This window comes from Epithele typhae, assembly GCF_022376455.1.
Source record: "Epithele typhae strain CBS 203.58 chromosome Unknown BXZ73scaffold_5, whole genome shotgun sequence".
In the NCBI taxonomy this organism is placed as follows: domain Eukaryota; kingdom Fungi; phylum Basidiomycota; class Agaricomycetes; order Polyporales; family Epitheliaceae; genus Epithele; species Epithele typhae.
The window spans coordinates 1,024,860-1,044,043 of record NW_025954196.1 but is presented as its reverse complement, the minus strand read 5'-3'; the positions used below and the strand labels follow the sequence as shown (position 1 = coordinate 1,044,043).

General features: G+C 59.3%; 5 protein-coding genes across 5 annotated transcripts; 3 read left to right on the top strand and 2 right to left on the bottom strand.

The window, feature by feature from the left end:
* Positions 1-353: 353 nt before the first annotated feature.
* BXZ73DRAFT_88032 (APG6-domain-containing protein) lies at positions 354-2,154 on the top strand (the record flags this gene model as incomplete). Its single annotated transcript, XM_048024808.1, has 6 exons — positions 354-392; positions 444-1,234; positions 1,288-1,495; positions 1,553-1,641; positions 1,697-1,909; positions 2,016-2,154. The coding sequence occupies 6 exons, from the start codon at positions 354-356 to the stop codon at positions 2,152-2,154; spliced, it is 1,479 nt and encodes a 492-aa protein (XP_047881719.1).
* Positions 2,155-3,003: 849 nt separating this feature from the next.
* BXZ73DRAFT_88031 (glutamate-cysteine ligase catalytic subunit) lies at positions 3,004-6,111 on the top strand (the record flags this gene model as incomplete). Its single annotated transcript, XM_048024807.1, has 13 exons — positions 3,004-3,153; positions 3,272-3,396; positions 3,457-3,576; positions 3,759-3,935; positions 3,992-4,131; positions 4,181-4,335; positions 4,392-4,508; positions 4,564-4,714; positions 4,766-4,878; positions 4,935-5,132; positions 5,258-5,554; positions 5,729-5,973; positions 6,042-6,111. 13 exons carry the CDS (start codon positions 3,004-3,006, stop codon positions 6,109-6,111), a joined length of 2,058 nt encoding a protein of 685 aa, XP_047881718.1.
* A 2,878-nt stretch (positions 6,112-8,989) lies between these two features.
* BXZ73DRAFT_88030 (uncharacterized protein) lies at positions 8,990-12,929 on the top strand (the record flags this gene model as incomplete). The annotated part of the gene is made up of 18 exons (XM_048024806.1): positions 8,990-9,184; positions 9,246-9,428; positions 9,486-9,594; positions 9,657-9,811; positions 9,864-9,973; positions 10,038-10,215; positions 10,352-10,684; positions 10,714-10,777; positions 10,839-10,912; positions 10,961-11,022; positions 11,083-11,209; positions 11,270-11,425; positions 11,479-11,524; positions 11,578-11,631; positions 11,685-11,841; positions 11,905-11,943; positions 12,033-12,576; positions 12,723-12,929. 18 exons carry the CDS (start codon positions 8,990-8,992, stop codon positions 12,927-12,929), a joined length of 2,793 nt encoding a protein of 930 aa, XP_047881717.1.
* Positions 12,930-13,647: 718 nt separating this feature from the next.
* On the bottom strand, positions 13,648-16,067 carry BXZ73DRAFT_41306 (OPT oligopeptide transporter; the record flags this gene model as incomplete). The annotated part of the gene is made up of 6 exons (XM_048018746.1): positions 13,648-14,252; positions 14,312-15,077; positions 15,135-15,453; positions 15,509-15,600; positions 15,659-15,821; positions 15,874-16,067. The coding sequence occupies 6 exons, from the start codon at positions 16,065-16,067 to the stop codon at positions 13,648-13,650; spliced, it is 2,139 nt and encodes a 712-aa protein (XP_047881716.1).
* An 882-nt stretch (positions 16,068-16,949) lies between these two features.
* BXZ73DRAFT_88028 (general substrate transporter) lies at positions 16,950-18,846 on the bottom strand (the record flags this gene model as incomplete). Its single annotated transcript, XM_048024805.1, has 6 exons — positions 16,950-17,457; positions 17,509-17,542; positions 17,599-18,265; positions 18,289-18,440; positions 18,464-18,538; positions 18,597-18,846. The coding sequence occupies 6 exons, from the start codon at positions 18,844-18,846 to the stop codon at positions 16,950-16,952; spliced, it is 1,686 nt and encodes a 561-aa protein (XP_047881715.1).
* Positions 18,847-19,184: the final 338 nt, after the last annotated feature.

Here is a 19,184-nt window from a genome sequence, read left to right as displayed (position 1 = left end):
GCAGTAGATAATACATAGATTGTCATTGCTTTGGCGCGCCCAGATGAAGAGAAGGGGAAGGGGAGGTAACGATGAAGGTTGTGGTTGTGGTAAAAGTTAGAAGAACTCGAGGTAAGCAATTAGGCGCTTAGGCGCTTGCGTCACTTACGGGGGCGCTCCGCGACACATGCCACTTGTTCCGTCTCCGCCACCACGGCCAAAATCCGAGACATTCATTGTCAAGGTTCATCCAGCCTCTAAAAGCGCTTTTATGCGTGCTGAATGTATATCTTAGACACGAGCTTGATCCACCGCTCTCCACAACGCCATCGTCTGCGATACCCCGGCAGTAGTTATAACCGTTACAGCACACCATGAACTTCGTATGTCAGCAGTGTAAACAGCCATTGCAAGTAGGTCCTATATTCGTCTCGGTATTTCTGGTATTAAAGTAGGTGTACCAGCTGGATGCCTCGTTGGTGGATCTAGCGCCGTCTGCATATGACATTGTCGCGTCGTCGCTACCCCCTTCACCCTCCACACACGGCCGGCAAACGTCAGGCGCAGAGAAGCTTGCCCAACTTCCTCTCCATCGTCGGCTAAAGCGGCATGGAGAAGCTCGATGCAGAATAGCCCCTCCTCCCCCTCCGGATCTGCATTCAACTCTCCAACCTGCCTCTCCCAGCAACCAGCGGAAGCCCCCACGCGTGCCCGCACATCCCAACGAGTCGTTCGTTCTCCTGCAGGACTCCGTGATCCGCACTATCCCCGCGACGCTCCCCTCGCCCACACACAGCAAGAAGCCGTCGACGGCGAAGGCTCGAGCCCCAGCGCCCGCGCCGGCCCCTGCACCATTTGCAGAGGAGGTCGGGCATCCGAACCCATCTCCGCTGTCACACCACCTGCGCTCATCGCTGCGGCTGTTCAACCTCCTCTCCAGCCGGACGGACCTCGACCATCCGCTCTGCGCGGAGTGCACACACATCCTCCTCGGAACGCTCACGCGCCAGCTCGAGGAGACGAAGAAGGAGCGCGATGGGTACATTGCGTTCGAGAAGGAGGTCCGCAAGGAGCGCGAGCGCGAGGGAGGTCCGCAGGCGAAGGCGGAAGCGGAGTCGAAGATCGAGCGGCTCAAGGAAGAGGAGCGACTTGCGGTGGAGCAGCTCAAGGCGGCAGAGCGCGAGCGCCAACAGCTCGAGGAGGAGTTGAAGGGTCTCGAGCGCGAGGAGGAAACGCTTGAGGAGGAGGAGGCTGAGTGAGACGGGCAATCCCTTGTTCTCCTGACGCGACGTTGACTTTGCGGCGCAGGTTCTGGCGCCAGCACAACGCACAGCTGCTCAAGTCGGCCGAGCAAGCGGCCACGCTGGCGTCTCTCCGGGCAGCTTACGCAGCAGACTCGGCGGTTCTCGAGAAGCTTGAGCGTACCAACGTATACAACGACGCGTTCTGCATCGGGCATGACGGCGTGTTTGGAACTATAAACGGGCTTCGCCTTGGCCGTGTTTCAGGAGTCATGGTGCGCACGTATTAAGCGACTGGGCTCATCACACCTGACCTTTGGGACGCTTAACAGGTCGAGTGGGCCGAGATAAACGCGGCTTGGGGACAGACGCTGCTTCTGCTCTACACGATGGCGCGCAAGCTCGACTTTACCTTCGAGAAGTGCGTCCCTGCGCAGCTGCTGACTGCGTCGTCTACTGACATTAAGCATCCACAGCTATCGTCTGGTACCGATGGGGTCTTTTTCGCGGATCGAGCGCACCACGGGTGACAAGGCGACGTATGAGCTCTACGGCTCCGGCGATCTGCACTTCGGACGACTCCTCCACAACCGGCGCTTCGACTTTGCGATGGTGGCATTCCTCGACTGCCTCAAGCAACTCATGGACTATGTGAAGTCACAGGACCCGCAGGTCGACTTCCCGCACCAGTACGTCCGATATCCCCTTTTACTCTCGCCGTTCCTTTCGCGGGGATCCGCGCGGGCATGTGAGCTGGCGAACGTGGTCCGCTGCTCTGCTGACCGTCTCCCGTAGGATCGTGAAGGACAAGATCGGCGAGGCGTCGGTCAAGCAGCAGTTCAGCCAGGAGGAGGCGTGGACGCGAGCGCTGCGGCACGTCCTGCTGGCGCTGAAGATTCTCCTGAAGTGGACGACGAACGGGAGCAATGGCTGATCGTATGTTTCACGCCTGCTGTGATGCTCGTCCCGCTCACTGTTCCTCGTTGATGCTCGTTCTCTATAGATCGCTTCCGCGCTATTCTTACAGAGCCGCCGCGGGGATTCTCATGAACGGCAGCGGAGGCCCGATCTGACGAAACCTGACTGAGCTCACACCGATGAACGCGCGCTCGACCTCTAAGCTGTTAGGCGCTGTTGTGCTCAGTATCAGGATGAGTGCCACACTGTGAGATTGCCTCCCGGCGCGCTGCGCGTTATGTGTTCCGTATCATCGGTGGATTTGGAATCAAAATGGAGAAGAAGTCATCGAGCAACGAGATACAAAGGAAGTTTGATAGAATGAATGCTGAGGATATGCCGAGGGCCGAAGGCCGGTAGATGACAGAACGCTCAATTCGGAATTGGAGGCTCGCTTGAGTTCGCGAAAGAAGGGTGCTCGGTCATCGGTGGCAAGACGTGGTTACTTGGGTGCACAGACCGCTCGGATTCTCCTTTCGGGGTACAGTACCCGGAGGTCGGACAGGACACCGACGAGTCTCTCGACACCCACGCTCGCAGCCGTGCGCCGGTCGCTGACGGCATAGCACAAGGGCGCGAGATCGATGCCGGGCCGGGACGCGCACGCGGAGGGATTGAGCGGACACCCGCGGATTGCGAAGATTTGCACCATCCAAACGCAGTGCTGACTCAGACCGACCAATCCTTTTCTCCAATGCCCTTCTCGCTCTGCACGCCACTCTTTGTCATCTTGCCCGCCGCCTGAACGATATATCGACGCGCTTCCCGCCCGTCTCCCCCGCGATCTCGCTCTCTGCCCTTCCGTGCTCGCCACCCTTGCGCCATCATGGGCCTCCTCTATCTCGGCACACCCCTCACCTGGGACGAGACAAAGCCATACGCGGATCATGTCAGGACGCATGGTATCACCCAGTTCCTTCATATCTGGGATCGTCTCAAGGACCGGCACGGCGACGAACTCCTCTGGGGAGACGAGGTGCGCCCGTTCCAGAGCCTCGAGGCCGCCCGTTGATGAAATCCACGCGCCCTCGCTTCCCTTCCCACTACGCGATTGGACATGCGCCTGCCACCTTCGCCCGCGCCCGCGCCCGCAGGTCGAGTACATGGTCGCCGCGTTCGACGATCAGGACAAGAACGCGAAGCTCTCCCTCCGCCAGACCGAGATCCTCGCCAAGCTCCAGGCCATTACGGACGATATCGCAGACACCCGGGGAGACTCGTAGGTCATCGTGCTTGCGTGCCCGCGCATGCACTATACGCATTCTCTTACCCTGCGCAGGCAGTCCGTGCCCACCTTCCACCCCGAGTATGGCCGGTTCATGCTCGAGTCCACTCCCGGAGCCCCGTACACGGGGGAGATCCGTGATCTGCTCTCCGTCGAGAGCGACATGCGCCATCGGTACGTGCATCATCCTTCACTGCAGCCCATCTGTCCGCCCTTGGACTAGGCTTTCTGGGGTGTGCTATGACCTGAGCAGGCAAGGTCACGAGGCTGTGGAAGACGACCCGGCTCCCTCTGTGCCTCTTCTCTCCTCCGGTCTGGGGTGCTTATAGGGCATATATGCTGAATTTCTGCTGTAGCCGCGCGCTCGCCCGCAAGCATCTCAAGGACAATGAAATTCCGTTCACCATGACATCATACCCACGCCTCGGAGCACCGGGCGTATTTACCGAGCCGCACTACGACCCTGAAGACGCCGAGTCGAGCCACAGCTTCTTCCTCCCGGAGGAGATCACAAACCCCCATGCACGTTTCCCGTCGGTGGTCTTCCTTCTTGTGACCAGTCCAGGGCTCAAACCGCCGTGCTTTCCAGGACGCTCACCGCTAACATCAGAAGGCGGAGGGGTGCGAAGGTGGCCATCAACCTCCCGCTCTTTATTGACTCGCGCACTCCCCGCCCGTTCGTCGATCCCACAATTCCATGGCAGCGAACACTGTACCCAGAGGATCCTGGTGCGTACGCTCAACTAAACGCGCGTGACATTTACTGACCGTTTCGCAGAGGCGAAGCAGGGAGCGGCGCTTATAGACCACATCTACATGGACGCGATGGGCTTCGGAATGGGCTGCAGTTGTCTTCAACTCACGTTCCAGGCTTGTAATATCAATGAGGCGCGGCGGTTGTATGACGCTCTCATTCCGATTGCTCCACTTATGGTACGACCTGCGGGCACCGTGGTGAAGACTGCGACTAATACAATGCTTGCTTCCAGCTCGCTCTTACAGCTGCTAGCCCGCTGTGGCGAGGGTATATCGCCAACGTCGATTGCAGATGGGATGTTATCTCAGGTTGCGTAGACGACAGAACAGAAGAGGAGCGGGGCTTGAAGGTACGGTTCCAAGAATTCTCAGTTTTAACCATAATCTTCAACTTTGCATCCAAAGCCGCTCAAAGAAGGCCGCTTCAAAATCCCGAAATCACGCTATGATAGCGTCAGCCTGTATATTTCCGAGTACTGGATGAACCGTCCCAAGGACTATAACGACATAGACGCACCTCACGACCCTGCTATCTTTGACCGTCTGCGCGAACATGGTGAGTTAGCCCAATCCACAACGTCGTGGGGTACCTCATTCGTCTGAGCAGGCGTCGACGAGTTGCTTTCGAGACATATCGCACATCTATTTATTCGGGACCCCCTGGTAATATTCTCCGAGACCATCCACCAAGATGACACAGTCAGCACCGATCACTTCGAAGTGAGCCTGAGAGACGTTCTGGCATCTTTGTTGTCTAAGCTGACACAATCTTGCAGAACATCCAATCGACCAACTGGCAGACATTGCGTTTCAAGCCACCTCCCGCCGGCTCATCCATTGGCTGGCGCGTGGAGTTCCGGCCCATGGAGGTGCAGTTGACAGATTTCGAGAATGCGGCATTTGCGTGCTTCATTGTTCTCCTCTCCCGTGCCATCCTACACTTTAATCTCAACCTCTACATCCCCATCTCCAAGGTATGTCCTTGGTTTCGACTCTTCAGACCGTCTATATGATCGCACCCGCACCCTTCCATCTTAATCGATCTCCCACTCTATATTTGCCACCCAACCGTCTACACACGTGCTCACACGGTCTACAGGTGGACGAGAATATGGCTCGGGCTCAGACGCGTGACGCGGTCCGCGCGCAACGCTTCTACTTCCGCAAGGAGGTCTTCCCCTCGGCATCGTCTGCTCCATCTTCGTGCGCATCCTCCACACCGGGGTCGCCCATCAGCGAGCACGGCAACCCCATCGTTGTCAATGGGGTAAACGGAAAGGAGAAAAAGCTGCGCAACTGCTTCCCTTTGCCGCCCATGCCAGATGATGCTGTAATCGCCAAGACGGTAGCTGACGAGTACGAGGAGATGACCATGGAAGAGATCATGAACGGGAAGGTGAGCGGAGTTCTGGATGGGAGTTCGATGCGACGTCTTCTGCATCCGCGGCCGCCGCGCGACGTCTCTTCTCTTGTCCCGCGAGTCGTTCTGCCCGACGACTGGCAGATCGCTGAACCGCGCTTGGCCGTGCGATAGCTCGACCTCGTAGGCTGACCCCGCTCGCCCACACAGACCGGCACGACCTTCCCCGGGCTGCTCAACCTCGTGTACATGTACCTCGACACGCTCGACATCGAGCCGGCGGCGCTCGCCCGGATCGAGGACTACCTCGACCTCGTGCGCCGGCGCACGGACGGGCGGCTGCAGACCGCGGCGAGCTGGATCCGCGAGTTCGTGCGCTCGCACCCGAAGTACGAGTTCGACTCGGTGGTGTCGAAGGAGGTCAACCACGACCTGATGGTCGCCATCGACGAGATGTGGGTGCTTTTGCTGCGTCGGAGATATGGCACGGCTGACAGTTTCCGCGCGGGCTTGACGTTGACAGAGAACGCGGGCTGCGGGACGCGCCGGACCTGCTGCCGGCGAACCACCGTGCGAAGAGCCCGAAGGTGTGAGATTGTCATCGCCTATCCATAGAGCGCCGTCTCCTGTTCGACCAGGGACGCGGCAGAAGGACATTGGTCTGTGTCTGCAGTAACTTTGTGTGTATTGTTATATCACGCCCCATCGGTGTTTGTGTACTTAGTCGGAGCAGTCCTACATATAGTTCCGGGATCGGTATGAATAGATGCCGTACATGAAAGCAACATCGAGGATACCGAAGCCATACCAACAACCCCGAGTTTTAAATTCCAAATCCATCGACTCCTCCCTGCATGTGCATACCTACATATTGTCCGACTCTTCTGTGCGCCCGCCGGCGATGGCAACGTTCCCGCGCGATGCGCTCATCACCGTTCCGCGGGGCCTCACCCGATTCACGTACTGTATCCGCTCACCGGCGTGGGGCGTGGCTCACTGTGCGCCGTCCTTCTCGTCCTCGCTCGTCATCAACCCGCTAGCGTCGTCTGGAATGTGGCACGTTCCATACGCACATGAGCGGGTATTTACCATGTGCATGCGCAACAGGTTGCGCCGGACACGCCTGACTTTTTGCACAGACGTCAGCAGCTTTCTTTGACGTCGCGGAAGCCGGCAATCCGTCCAACTCCAGTCCGGCGATCCTGCGGACAGCGACGCCCTTCCCCACCCTCTCGTCGTCGCGCGATTCGCGTGGTTGGGCCGACCCGTGGCTCACGATGTACCATTTGCGACACCTCGAAGCCACGACTTCGAGCATAAGCAAACTCCTGCAACCGTGAAGTGCTATGGTAGTTCCTGTGGGCTACGACAATTGTGCTATGCTCCCTCCGGACCCCGGTTCTGTTTCGAGGAGCAGGGGTTTATGTCGAATATACGACATACTAATTCTTCATGACTCACTAATCGCAATAACTCGCGCACTGGAGTGAGCTGGAAAGACTCGCACAAGGGAGCTACGACATTTCCAGAGGCCAAGAGGCGCGATTCTTCCAAGTTCCGGGCGGTCCTACCAACGGGCGGCCGGTTTGAGCAGCTGGTTGGTGAACCGGCCGCCAGGGCGTGGCGGAGTTTGACCCAACCTGCTGGAGCCTGCTGGCCGTTGGATGTTGCAGCTGGGTCCATGTCGATACTAGATCCCTCACGCGAAAATTATCACACAGCCGATTCGGGCGGAGTTCGTGCAGCCGACGCGTATCAAGGCAGCACGTGCGCATATGACATCACCGACCACCGAGTCCTCGCCAGTTGCGAGCACGCACACGACTGAAGGCCGGGTTTCGCAGCGCGGTCAAAGATGGACACAAAAAAAACCGCATCGCGTGTGCGCGAGGGCCCGGATTGATGCGCATCACTTTACTACCTAGTTTACGAGGCGCATCGCGCGACAATGATTTCGCTCGGTAAGCCAGGAGGCCTACTTATCGCTGCTATCACTTTGGCACAAGAAAACGACGAAGATCCGTCCACGCGACCATCCGTGGTTGCGATCATGACTCGGCGTGCGCAGGGATTGACAGGTGAAGATGCTCGTACTAGCTACCACAGCTCGTGTATCAACATAGCACGGGTGTCAGCCGCAACATTTTAGTTGTCAGCGAGGTTCTCGCACCCCATCGCAGGACATTCATCACGAGTTCAGCGCTGGGGCGAGTGTTGGCTGGTGTGCCGTAAATCGTGAGCGCCTGTCGATGGGTAACGTCGGCCACGCAAACATCGGCTGTATGCTAATTTTCGCGCGAGGGGTTTATCGTTATGGACCCAGCTGTGATCGTCGATCGAGCCTACGTACATGAGGGATATATGTTGTTCATCCGCTAGTACGGTTGCTTCTGGTGGTCGCCTCTGTCGTGTGCCTGGAAACGAAAACACGAGATCGAGGAAAAATCCGGGCGGTTCGGAATGACTGAGCACCTGCCACCGATCATATTCTCCCTCATGCTCCCAGGGCGGCTTGAACAACCCGTGAGTAAGACAAGTGAAGTGTCAAATTCGAACGTGAATGCCCCATGAGCTTGACAGAGATCATTCCTACTCTTGTTTATTTGCTCGTTCTCGGGGACCACGCCAGAAAAGACAACGAAGAGGTCGATCCTCTGGGCTACCGATCGAGCATTCATTATTCATTTTCCCCGCGTGAGTATGTAAGGCGCTTGCTTAGGCTTTGGCGATGAGGACGATTGCCACGAGTGCCTGGAGACCCCAATGACGGCGCGGCAACCGGGCAACGAGCGCTGGAACGAGCTGGCCACACGACCGAGCAGCCCGACTTCTGGAAATGAGCATCCCTGTTGGCTGAACCGTCCAAGTATTCCGTCGAAGGGTTTCCTCTGGAGCGAAGCAACGTACTCGGAGCACCGTCGCTTTCGGGTGGTGGCGTGGTTTGAGACTGAGACTCTGAGGAAGTGCCCCTGACCGCCGAGACGCGGATCACGGAGCCGGGAGGCCACTGCCACCGGTGCCACACAGTCTCCGTCCCATCCGCCGCGCACAGTCCGTGCGAAGGAGGGCCAAGTTCAGGTGCCCACAGAAGAGCCTTTGCACCGATGCTGCCGTCCGAAGGCTATTGCAGGAGAACGGATGGCGACGCGCGGAGGGTGGATCAGGGCAGAACGGGCGCAGGCTGAAGCCGTCTGGCGGGTGATGGGGCGGCCACCGAGCCCACGATTGGACCGCTGCGGCGAGATCTGTGCTGGTGCGGGGAGATCGCAACACGGCCCACTTCCCAGGTCACGGTACAGGTGCCTGCTCCCCGCTGCTCCCCCTCCGCTGGACCCAAGCCTCTCCAAGCCTGTCCTCCAAAGCCCATCCGCACGGCCCCGCTCGCAGCCACCGTAGGCCCTTTCTCCTTCTCCACCCCCTCCCTCCCCTCCTTCTTCGCCGCGCGGGCTGCATGCGCCCCGTCCGTCCTCCATGCTGCCGGTAACACTATGGCTTTTCCTCCTTTCTCTCATCGCGGCGCTGGCTCGCGCACAGGGCCCCGTCCAGTCCTTCTTCCCCGCCGCCGTCCCGCTCTCCGTCCGCTCTCCCTACCTCTCCGTCTGGCTCAACACCCAAAGTACCTCCCCACCGGCTTCTGACTCATGGCCCGCCTTCCAAGCCACTGGCGTGAGTCCATCCCCTCGCTTTCCTCTCTCCTTCAGCCGTCCGACCGCGACTCGCGCTCTAGGGCATATACGGCTGGGCAGGCAAAATCCGGGTCGATGGCACTGCATACGCATGGCTGGGAGCGGACCGCATTCCCGCAAACCAGTCCATCGTGAACAACGTCCAGATCACCCCCACGCGTACCATCTATGTTATGCAGGCTGGCCCAATGAATGTCACCGTCACCTTCCTTTCTCCCATCGAGGTCGGTGCATATATGCGGTTTACCTCGGATGTTCCTTGACATAATCCGCGGTTTCAGCCTGACGACTGGGTCAGACAGTCGATGCCCTTCTCGTACGTTGCCGTCGACGCGGTATCGACTGACGGAAATGCACACAGTGTACAAGTCTACTGTGACATCAGTGCCGGTACGTGGCGATCCGGCGTCAGCTCAAAACACAGTCTGACCAAACGCCCCTCGTACACATAGAATGGGTGTCGGGAAATCGAAGCAGCCTGGTCAAATGGAATAACCAGATCACCGCATCCAGCGTCTTCCACCAGATTGAGCTTCAGGATCCTCAGGCCAATGTTGAGAACTCAAATCAGGCGCAGGATGGCACGGCGTACATTGCCATGGCGTCGGTGCGTCCCCATACCTCCTCTGCCTGTGCACTTCCCCCAACCTTGCTCGCAGAGACCGGGCCTTACATGGCAGATCGACACCGACACGACAACCCGAACACAGTTCGCAACCGCTGGTGCTCTTCCGAACACCATGTCGACCGCCTTCGCCTCCATTTCTCCGTGAGTTTTGTGTCTCTTATTGCACTCTCCCGACCACGCCTGAACCCCGCACCCATGCGCACAGCGTGTTCTCCGTGTTCGCGATCTCGGTCGACCTGGGCACCCTCACGTCCTTCTCATCACCCGTGTCGTGGACCGTCGGTTACGTGCGCGACCCCGTGGTGCAGTTCACAAACTTCGACGGAAGCACAGAGAACCGCCGGCCCTACTACGTCACCCAATACTCGGACGTCGGTTCCCTGGTGAGCAAATATTCTGTCCGCCCGTGGGCTGTGCCCTCATTTACAGTATCGCTTACTGCCCTTATGACACCTCGCTTTTCTCTATTTGATACAACCCCTCGTGCTCATCCCTTCGGCGATGACGGCACTTGAATAGATCGACGCGTTCACGGGAGATTACGCGAACGCGCTATCGCGCGCGGAAGCGCTCGACCAGAAGATCATGGCCGATGCTGCGCAGGTGAGCCAGCACTACGTCGACCTCGTGTCGCTCTCCGCGCGGCAGACTGTTGGCTCCATCGACATCACTGTCGGGGTCGACAGCTCGAAGAAGCCCGACCCGACGGACGTCAAGATCTTCATGAAGGACGTCGGCACCTCACGGCGCGTCAACCCAGTCGAGAACATGTACGCCGCGTTCCCGACGTTCTTGTACTTGAATGCGTCGCTGGGGGCACAGATGCTCGCTCCTCTTCTTGAGGTCAAGACAGTCTCTCAGGGCAAGCGTATGCCGCGCAGGACATTGGGTTGAACTACCCCATTGCCTCAGGCACGCGTGGGGCTCACCAACAGGGCATTGAACGTTGGTGTCCTCAGCCTCTAATACTTGTTCTAGGACTGACAAACCGGGCTGGATTCCATAGAGTCTAGCAATATGCTGATCATGATGCTCGCGCAAGCACGGACATCGGGTGACGGCACGCTCCTTGGTAAACACGTACGTGCTCTTCCGACTTCTGTGACGAGGTTGCTGACGTGTGTACAGTACAACCTCACGATGCGGTGGGCGGACTATCTCGTCAACAACACGCTCACGTTTTCCAACCAGTGGGTTCCAGGCTCCAGCGCATGTGTACGATCGATTGAGATGCTAATGTGCACGTGCAGGGCCTCGGCTGATGGCGAGACTAGTGCGAACATGACCAACCTCGCCATCAAAGGAATCATCGCCGTGAAGGCCATGGCGGAGATCAGCCGCGCTGTTGGCAAGAGCGTTGATGCTCAGACTTACGATGTGCGTTTCTGGCCTGTCATACTGTCATCTCAATGTCGTCGCTGATTGATGTTCGGGTAGGCCCACGCGTCTGCACTCGTGAACTCATGGCAGTCTCTCGCGGCGTCCTCTGACCAAGGGCACCTCCTCGGTCTATACTCCAACCAACAGTCTTGGGCGTTGCTGTACAACATCTATGCCGATCGCCTGCTCGGTACCGGTCTCGTCTCTTCTGCAGTACGCATCTGGTTCTTTTCGGCTTTCGCTCGTGCATTGATCCGTTCTTGTAGGTCTTGGATGGTCAAACACAGTTCTACAACCAGCTTTTGCCACAAGGTACTTTCCCTCGCTAATGAATGCTTTTGATCGTCGTGCTCACTTCACATTAGCCCCTGCCTTCGGCCTGCCTATCGACAGCACAGCTGGGTCGACGAGTAGCATGGGTGCGTCCCGATCTTCAGGCACTTGTTGATCCGCAGCTGACCCTGCTATGCAGCGTGGACCCTCTTCACGGCCGCGACGGTGACAGACACAGGGGTGCGCAACCAGTTCATCCAGGGTGCTTGGGCTCGCGCGAACTCCAACGCCACTGCGGGTGCGCTCCCGGATGATTACGACGACAACTCGGGGCGAATCCTCAATGGTCCCGCAGGGTGAGTTTCTATTTTCCAGCGAGTCCAGGCGATGTCTGACGTCGCATTGTCTGGTGCCTGCAGCCCCGCTGTCGGCGCTATGTTCGCACCTCTCGCGCTCAAGTAAGTATCACGTCCATATTGCATCTCACGACCACAGGCAATCCCGGTTGTCGTCCTAGATGCTGACTCTCTGCCTCTTCCTTTCCCAGCATCAGTAATGTGACGATCACCGTTCCTGCTTCCTCGACTGCTCCGACCGGGGCTGCCTCTTCCTCGAATCTCGGGCCAATCATTGGCGGTGCCGCAGGAGGCGTCGCAGTTCTCGCGATCGCATCGGTGGATTCTTTTTCATTCGCCGGCGTCGCCGCAACATGCGCGAAGACGACAACGAACGCATCGACTTCATGGACGGCCACGCCCATAACGTCCAGCCCTTCTACTACGACAATGGACGCGGTTGGCACAGGGCCAACAGATGGCACAGTACGGCGCCGGGTCCGGACAGACCCAGTCGCACGGTGGGCCGTTCCAGGACCCCCGCAGCAACCGCGCTCGGATTACTCTGCCAACAACACATTCCCGAACCCACACTCGCCCACGATGAGCACAAGCACGCGCTTCACGACGAACCACGCAGGCGTCGGCGCGACTGCCGCCGCCGGCGCGACGGGCGCGGCGCCTACGCCGCTCTGCACTCGCCCTCTCAGTCCCGCACCACCGAGGACGTCACTGCCATCTCCTCGGCGAACCCGGGTTACGCCTACACCGGCGTCGCGGAGCCCCTGCCGGCGACGCTCTCGGCCAAGCAGCGCGAGCGGCTGATGAACATGCCCGCGTCGTCCGCGGCGGACATGTACGGCGTGGCGCCGATGTACGACCACGACGCGCGCGACCTCCAGAGCGTGTCGGGCTCGTCCGACGCGCGTTCGCAGGCGCCCACGGCGTCGAGCCGCGAGCCGCTGTCGATAGGCCCGACGAGCATGAGCGGACAGTCGGTGGTGAGCCCGACGGACGTGCTCGGCCTGCGCGCGGAGGTGGAGAACCTGCGGAGGGTGATGCAGGAGATTCGGGCGGAACGAATGGAGCCGCCACCGGAGTACGCGTGATTGCCCGTCGCCTCGTGTGTGTGTTTCTGTTTCCGTGCGCCCGTCTGTCTGGATCGTCTGTTTGCTTTGCTCTCCGTCTTGGTTCTGTTGTCGTCTTCGCCGCCTAGACGTGCGGCACCCCGTGCTTCCGGCCCTCCCTTCGCTCTCCTCCCCCCTCCACCCCCCTTTACCCCGCTTTCCTTCCCAACACCCCGCACGCTGGCCAGTCATTGCCTTCCTGTACATACACGTTCCTTCCCCGCCCCGCCTAGTCTTTGTTAGTTGTCTTGTATCTCCTCGTTGGGTTTCCCCGCTGGCCACACGCGATCCTTCCTGGCGGGGCGCGCCCTCGTTGATTCCGACCTGCCTCCAAGGACGCCGACACGCTCTGGCCCTCATGTATATGTAGCAAACGTCTGCAAACGTGTTTAATAGTCGCGTATACATCGTCCGCCACCTTGCGTGGGTAACTAGTGCTTGGGCTTGTTGTGACGCGATGGTGTCGGAGTGGGACAGACTGAGTTATGATCCACACGGCTCGAAACCGAAACGCCTGTCGACAACACAGACTCGCGTTTCTACCAACCTGGCGGAGTCGGCAGCTATCGCGGATCGACGCACGCACGCACAATTAGGCTTGCATCGTACAATGGAATCATATCCCTTCTATCTTACTCTTGCTGTCTACGACTTGCATCATCATGTAGGATGCAGTACCTACTTTCCCCAGGCTCGCTCTCTACCCACAGTACACATCCAGCGGGCACCCGACGCTGGTCCCCTTCACCGCCCCCGAGACCCCCGCGATTTGGAGAACCGCGTTCGCGATCCCGCCGAGGCCCTCGCCGGCGATCATGCCCGCCGCGACCGCGTAGCAGTACACGGCCGCGCCCACGGGCCAGCGCGCGCGCCACACGCGCGCGGCGACGCTCCCGCAGAGCATCGCGACCGGGTACGTGCAGAGCGGGCCGAGGATGAGCGCGATCCCGACCGCGTTCCAGTTCGGGAACCAGTTGCGGCGGGGGGACCCCGCGCGCACCAACGTGTACTTGGCGGCGGTGGAGAGGACCGCGGCGGCGCCGAGGGCGAGCGCGGCGATGCCGGAGGAGCGCGGGATGGGGAGCGCGGGGGCGGAGACGGCGACGGCGACGGCGCGCCAGGCGCCGACGTCGGGCGCGGGGAAGGCGCAGGTGGTCTCGGTGAGGGAGTTGATGCAGGGGTAGGCCTTGACGAAGACGATGTACATGCCGGCGGAGAGGAAGATGGAGACGAGGGCGCCGCAGCATTGGGCGTAGAGCTGCACGCGCGGGGCGGCGCCGAGGAGGTGCGTCGTTTTGAGGTCGCCTGGAGCAAGAATGTTAGTGAGACGGTGGGCGCACCGGACAGATGAAGAGAACACTGACCGAGCATGTCTGCCACTTGTTCGGACGCGGCGAGGGTGATCATCCCCGTCAGGCCGTTGTTGAGCTGGTTCGCGGCGGGCGCGAGGCCGGTGCCCTTTGAGATGCCGCCGAACACGAGCTGCGCGAAGTTTCCGAGCGTCGTCACGGGAGTGACGGAGACGCGCCCGGTGCATTCCGCGCCAACGAGGGAGAAGAGGAAGGAGAAGAGGAGGGCGAGGAGCGTGACGCCGGCGTTTTGGCCAAACTGGACCTTCATGACGATCATCGTCAGTGCCATGCCCGCGGCGAGTCCCCCAGTCCACATCCACCACGGGACTTGTTGGTCGGCGGGCACAGGATCGTGGAACGGGTCTTCCTTCTCGTCGTCGCCGCCCATGGGTTCCCGCTGTTGCCCCGAGACGACAGCCCGGACGGTCTGGACGAGAGGTACGAAGGTCGTCGCGAGACTCCGGACCACTGCGCTTCCGTTCGCCGCGATCTCTGCCATGCTGGCGCACAGGAGAATCGCGCAGCCGGGCCAGATCATCCAGTACTTGGGCGACGGCGCGTTTACAGGGTCGTCGAGAACCATGTTCGCGTAATTGATGTACTCCGGGAACTCTCCTGTCTTTGAGCCCGGGGAGCCGAACGCCAGGTTGGTGGCCACGAGTGCTGGTCCTATGATAGCCCAGCCCAAGGCTGAGCCGCCGACGAAGGAAATGGACGAGTTGATGGGTACCAGGAGGCCGACGCCCATGAACGCGGGGGTCCATTCCCAAATCCAGCCCTAAAGTGTGTGCGTCAGTCGGGAAGACAAATATTTGGAGCAGAGCGGATAACCAACCCAGTTCTCTGCGGCAATGATCCACTTCCATCCCGCCCTGTAGAACCACCATCCCCAATGCCAGTCCCACAAGATTCCGGGAGCGTACTCGCTTGTGATACGCCAGAGGATGGAGATGAGAAACGAGAGGATGAGAGCGAGAGTCTTCTTGCGGGCGTTCGCGGCTGCATTTCGGCCGACGTGGAGAGAGCGTATCGTGAAGGCCGCGGCGACAGCACTGGGGAACGTTAGTTTGAGCTTGAGGATGTACAAACGGCGCAAGGGCATGGTGAAGAAGATGCCGACGTAGGCGCAGCAGAGGGTGAAAGTGATGAGACGTCTAGGGGAGTCGGATTAGTGAGCGTGAATATGAATATATGCGTAGTATCACCCACCCGAAATCAGAGACCGGGTCGTCTCCCAACAGCCCGAGTTGGTACGCAGCAGGGAAGCCGGACGTAAAGAGCAGGCCTAGGGAGCCAGCAGCCTGAGCGGGAGATGAAGCTGGTTAGTTGTTGGGATCCGCACGTAAAGGCTCCACGTACGGTCGCGGCACTTTGGCAGCAGACGTTCTCCTTGGGGCCGAAGTAGCCTCCCCCGAAGCGTTCGGGGAGGGCTTTGGAAAGCGGCTTGAGAATGGCGAAACCGAAAATGGAGCCAAAGAGCGAGGCGCCAAAGGTCCAACCTGTCTTGAGCCCAAGGTAGACACTGGAGTGGAGCTGTGAGGGAGACGAAAATAGGGCAAAGTAAACTGGCATACTTGCTGGCAGAGATGACAGCGCCCAGGGCACAACCGACAAAGACAGCGCGGAATGTGAACTGCTGTTCTTCAGGAGCATCGGGGTCTACAGGGAAGGGGACATCGGTGCGTAGACTCTGGGCTTCGTCGTCCTCGAGGTCGAATTGTGGCTGGGCAGGATATACTTGATCAAGTGTGGCTTTTTCATCGCTCATGAATTTCTCAGAGCCGATAGGAGACGCGCATTCGCCATTTTGTGGGACCGATCGAGGAGAGTCCCCGGCGGAAGGCTGTACTGTGTCTGGGAGCAGCATTCGGGATGGGGTCTGAGGTTCTGGGAAGACGACTGGTGCATTTTGAGGAGGAGAGTGATAAGACAGAAGACGGCCCGGCCGGAGAGGCGAACGATAGAGCATGTGCAGATGGTGTGAGTGCGAGTGCGAAATTGGGCAGGAGGATGATAAGGTCGGAGTGGGAGGGAGGCGTTGCGAGCTCACATGTCGCATGTGATGTCGAGGGTGGAGGACGGGCGGAAGGGGTACGGCATTTTCGTGTGCGTGCGCTATTTATGGCTGAGGAGGAAGAAGCTAGAAGATAGCAGCTGGATGAGCGCATAAATACCGCCTAGAGTGCGTATACGTACCGACTGAACATCGGAGGAATAGATCAAGGCTGTCTCGGAGTTAGGGATGTGACAGTGCGTTTGAGACAGATGCAACATTGACCGAAGTGGCCGAAGTGGCGTTTTTGAGAATATTATACGCCAGGGTGTGCTGCCCACACAATCCCGAGACGAGGGCCTGAGCGACCCGGTGAAAAGATCGTCGGGGACGGCGCACTGGGACAATCTGGGAAAACACGGTGAGCTAGAACGGCCCAAACGAGAAAGAGTGGCATACGTACCTTGCACGACGCACGTCGTCGTTCAGGACAAGCTTGGGGCAAGTTCTCTTCCGGCGTTGAGACCCGTGAGCGCCTAGTCCTGCATCCCTGCTGCCCGCGAACTAGTCAAACGCCGCAAACAGTCCGTTTGATAAAGGGTATACTGGAACATGTACAAGACCAAGCTAGCAGTGCTAGAACCGGAAGAACCCCTGTCAGACCGATAAGCTGGCCTCCTTGGCTGTCCTCTGCGGACGCGGGCCTTTCGGCACGCCCACAGGCACTTGCAGCGTGGACGCTGAGTCCGCGAACGACTCCTCCGGGACTCGTTTCCTCATCACGCCCGGCCGCCTCTCGCGCATGAACTCAGCCTCCAACCCGTCGCTCGAGCCGGTCGCGGCGAACCTTGAGTTGTCACGCTCAATCGCGAAGCAGCGATCGTCGCCGGTGTCGGTGTCGGCATCCGCAAAGACCTCGCCGAGGTCCTCGAGCGTCCGGTGTGCAGTCTCGGGGTACACGAAGAAGACGACGGCGCCAGAGAGGAGGCAGGCGCCGGCGAGGATGAAGTAGTAGCCGGCGCGGAGCGCGGCGAAGAGCGGGGGCGTCGCGAAGGCCACCGCGAAGTTGCATAGCCAGTTCGCGGCGTTGGAGAGCGCCATGCCCTTTGCGCGCGCCCGCATGGGGAAAATCTCCGCTCCGAGCAGCCATGGGGTCGGGCCCCAGCTGGAGAGCGGGTCAGATTGGAGTGGAAGTGAGATGGCTAGGAAGACTCACGTGGCACCATAGGTCCAAAGGTAGAGCGAGACAGCTACGGGGACGAATGTCAGGATGAGGTGGTGAGACAAATGTAAGGAGAGGGCGTACCCGCGAAGATGCCGTTGGCTCCGGGGATGCGAGCGGGTCCGATGGGGATGGCGTCAACATGGTGTTGCAGACTGCCGATAATCGCGAGGAACCCGGCGAGAAGGACAGAGCCAACGAGAAGGAACGGCCGACGACCGATCCGGTCGATGCCCACCATAGTCACCAGTGTGCCAGAAGAGTACACGATCGCTGCGGCCGCGGCGTAGAGGAGGGAGCGCTCAATGGGGAAGCCCGCGCGGGTCAAGTTTGAAGGGAGAAAGTAAAGAATAGCGTTGATTCCGTTGCATTGAGCGAAGACCTGGCAGGTGATGCCGACCAGGGTGCGGCGGCGATACTGGCGGAAGAGCTGACCCCACGACGCTTCACCCTGTTCGGCCTCGAGTGCGACGGCGGCTTGAATATCGACAAAGGTCGCGCGTACGGCGAGGTCGTCTTCGTTGCCGTCAGCATGCAGGTCGGCGAGGACGCGCCGGCCTTCGTCGAGGAAGCCATTCTTGATGAGGAAGCGCGGGGTTTCGGGAAGGACGAAGGACCACATTACGAGCAAGACGGCGAAAGCAGCCTGGATCGCGTAGGGGCCGCGCCAAGACGTTTCCGAAGGAAGGGAGAAGAAGAAGGCGAAGCCGATCCAGGCAGAGAGGGTGTAGCCAAGGTTGAGGCAGATGTACTCAATTGAGATGAAGAGTCCACGGGCATGCCGGGGGCGATCTCGCATTGAAGGATGGGGACGGTCATGGAGAGAATGCCGACAGCGACGCCTTGCAGAGCGCGGCCGCAGATGAGTGCGGCGAGGTTGGGAGCACCGATCTGAATGGCCGCGGCGATGAAGTAGATGATCCCTCCTATGCGGATCGCCATGCGCGACCGAGGATGTCGCAGAGGTAAGCGGCGAAGAAGGAGGCGATGAACGCCGTGATGTTGAGGGACGACACAGTGATCGCTGAGGGAGGGCGTTCGGTCCTGGTATGGATGAAGGTAGCAAAGCGAACGGTGCTCACATTGTACCCAAGGGTTTATTCCCGTATCTCCCGCCTGAATCTGTGCGAGAGTGACATCGTGCCCGAAGAACCGACGGATGAAGGGCGGTTGAACTTGGAGGGCCGCGATAACGCCTTGGCTGTACCCGAACATGGCGTCTCCCAAGGATGCGAACGCAGAGGAGCCAATGAGTAGGGGGCGACCGACCATCCATCGGGGATAGTGGCGAGGAAAGGTCTTGGGCCTAAGTCTGTCAACGAAGGTGGACATGGCGATTGCGATCAACGCAGATCACTGAACAAAGCGAGGAAAGGAATGAGCGGAAGGGAAAGATGAAGACAAGACATTTCAACGTCGACTCACCTTATAGCCTTTGCCATAGCCCGCCATGGCTGACATTATGCCAGCCACGAAGAAGTCCGAGGGGAGGGGAGCGGCAGTCTTCGGCATTGATTTTGGTACGGCCCAAGACTCAAGTATAGAAAGTTGAAGTTTAAGCACAACGTAAGCATATGAGATGCTTCCAAGCCTATGGCCTGAGTGCTGAGACGATCTATGCAGCAAGCAAAGCATCCAGGTGAGGGCGGAGAAGGAAGGAGGAAAGGCTG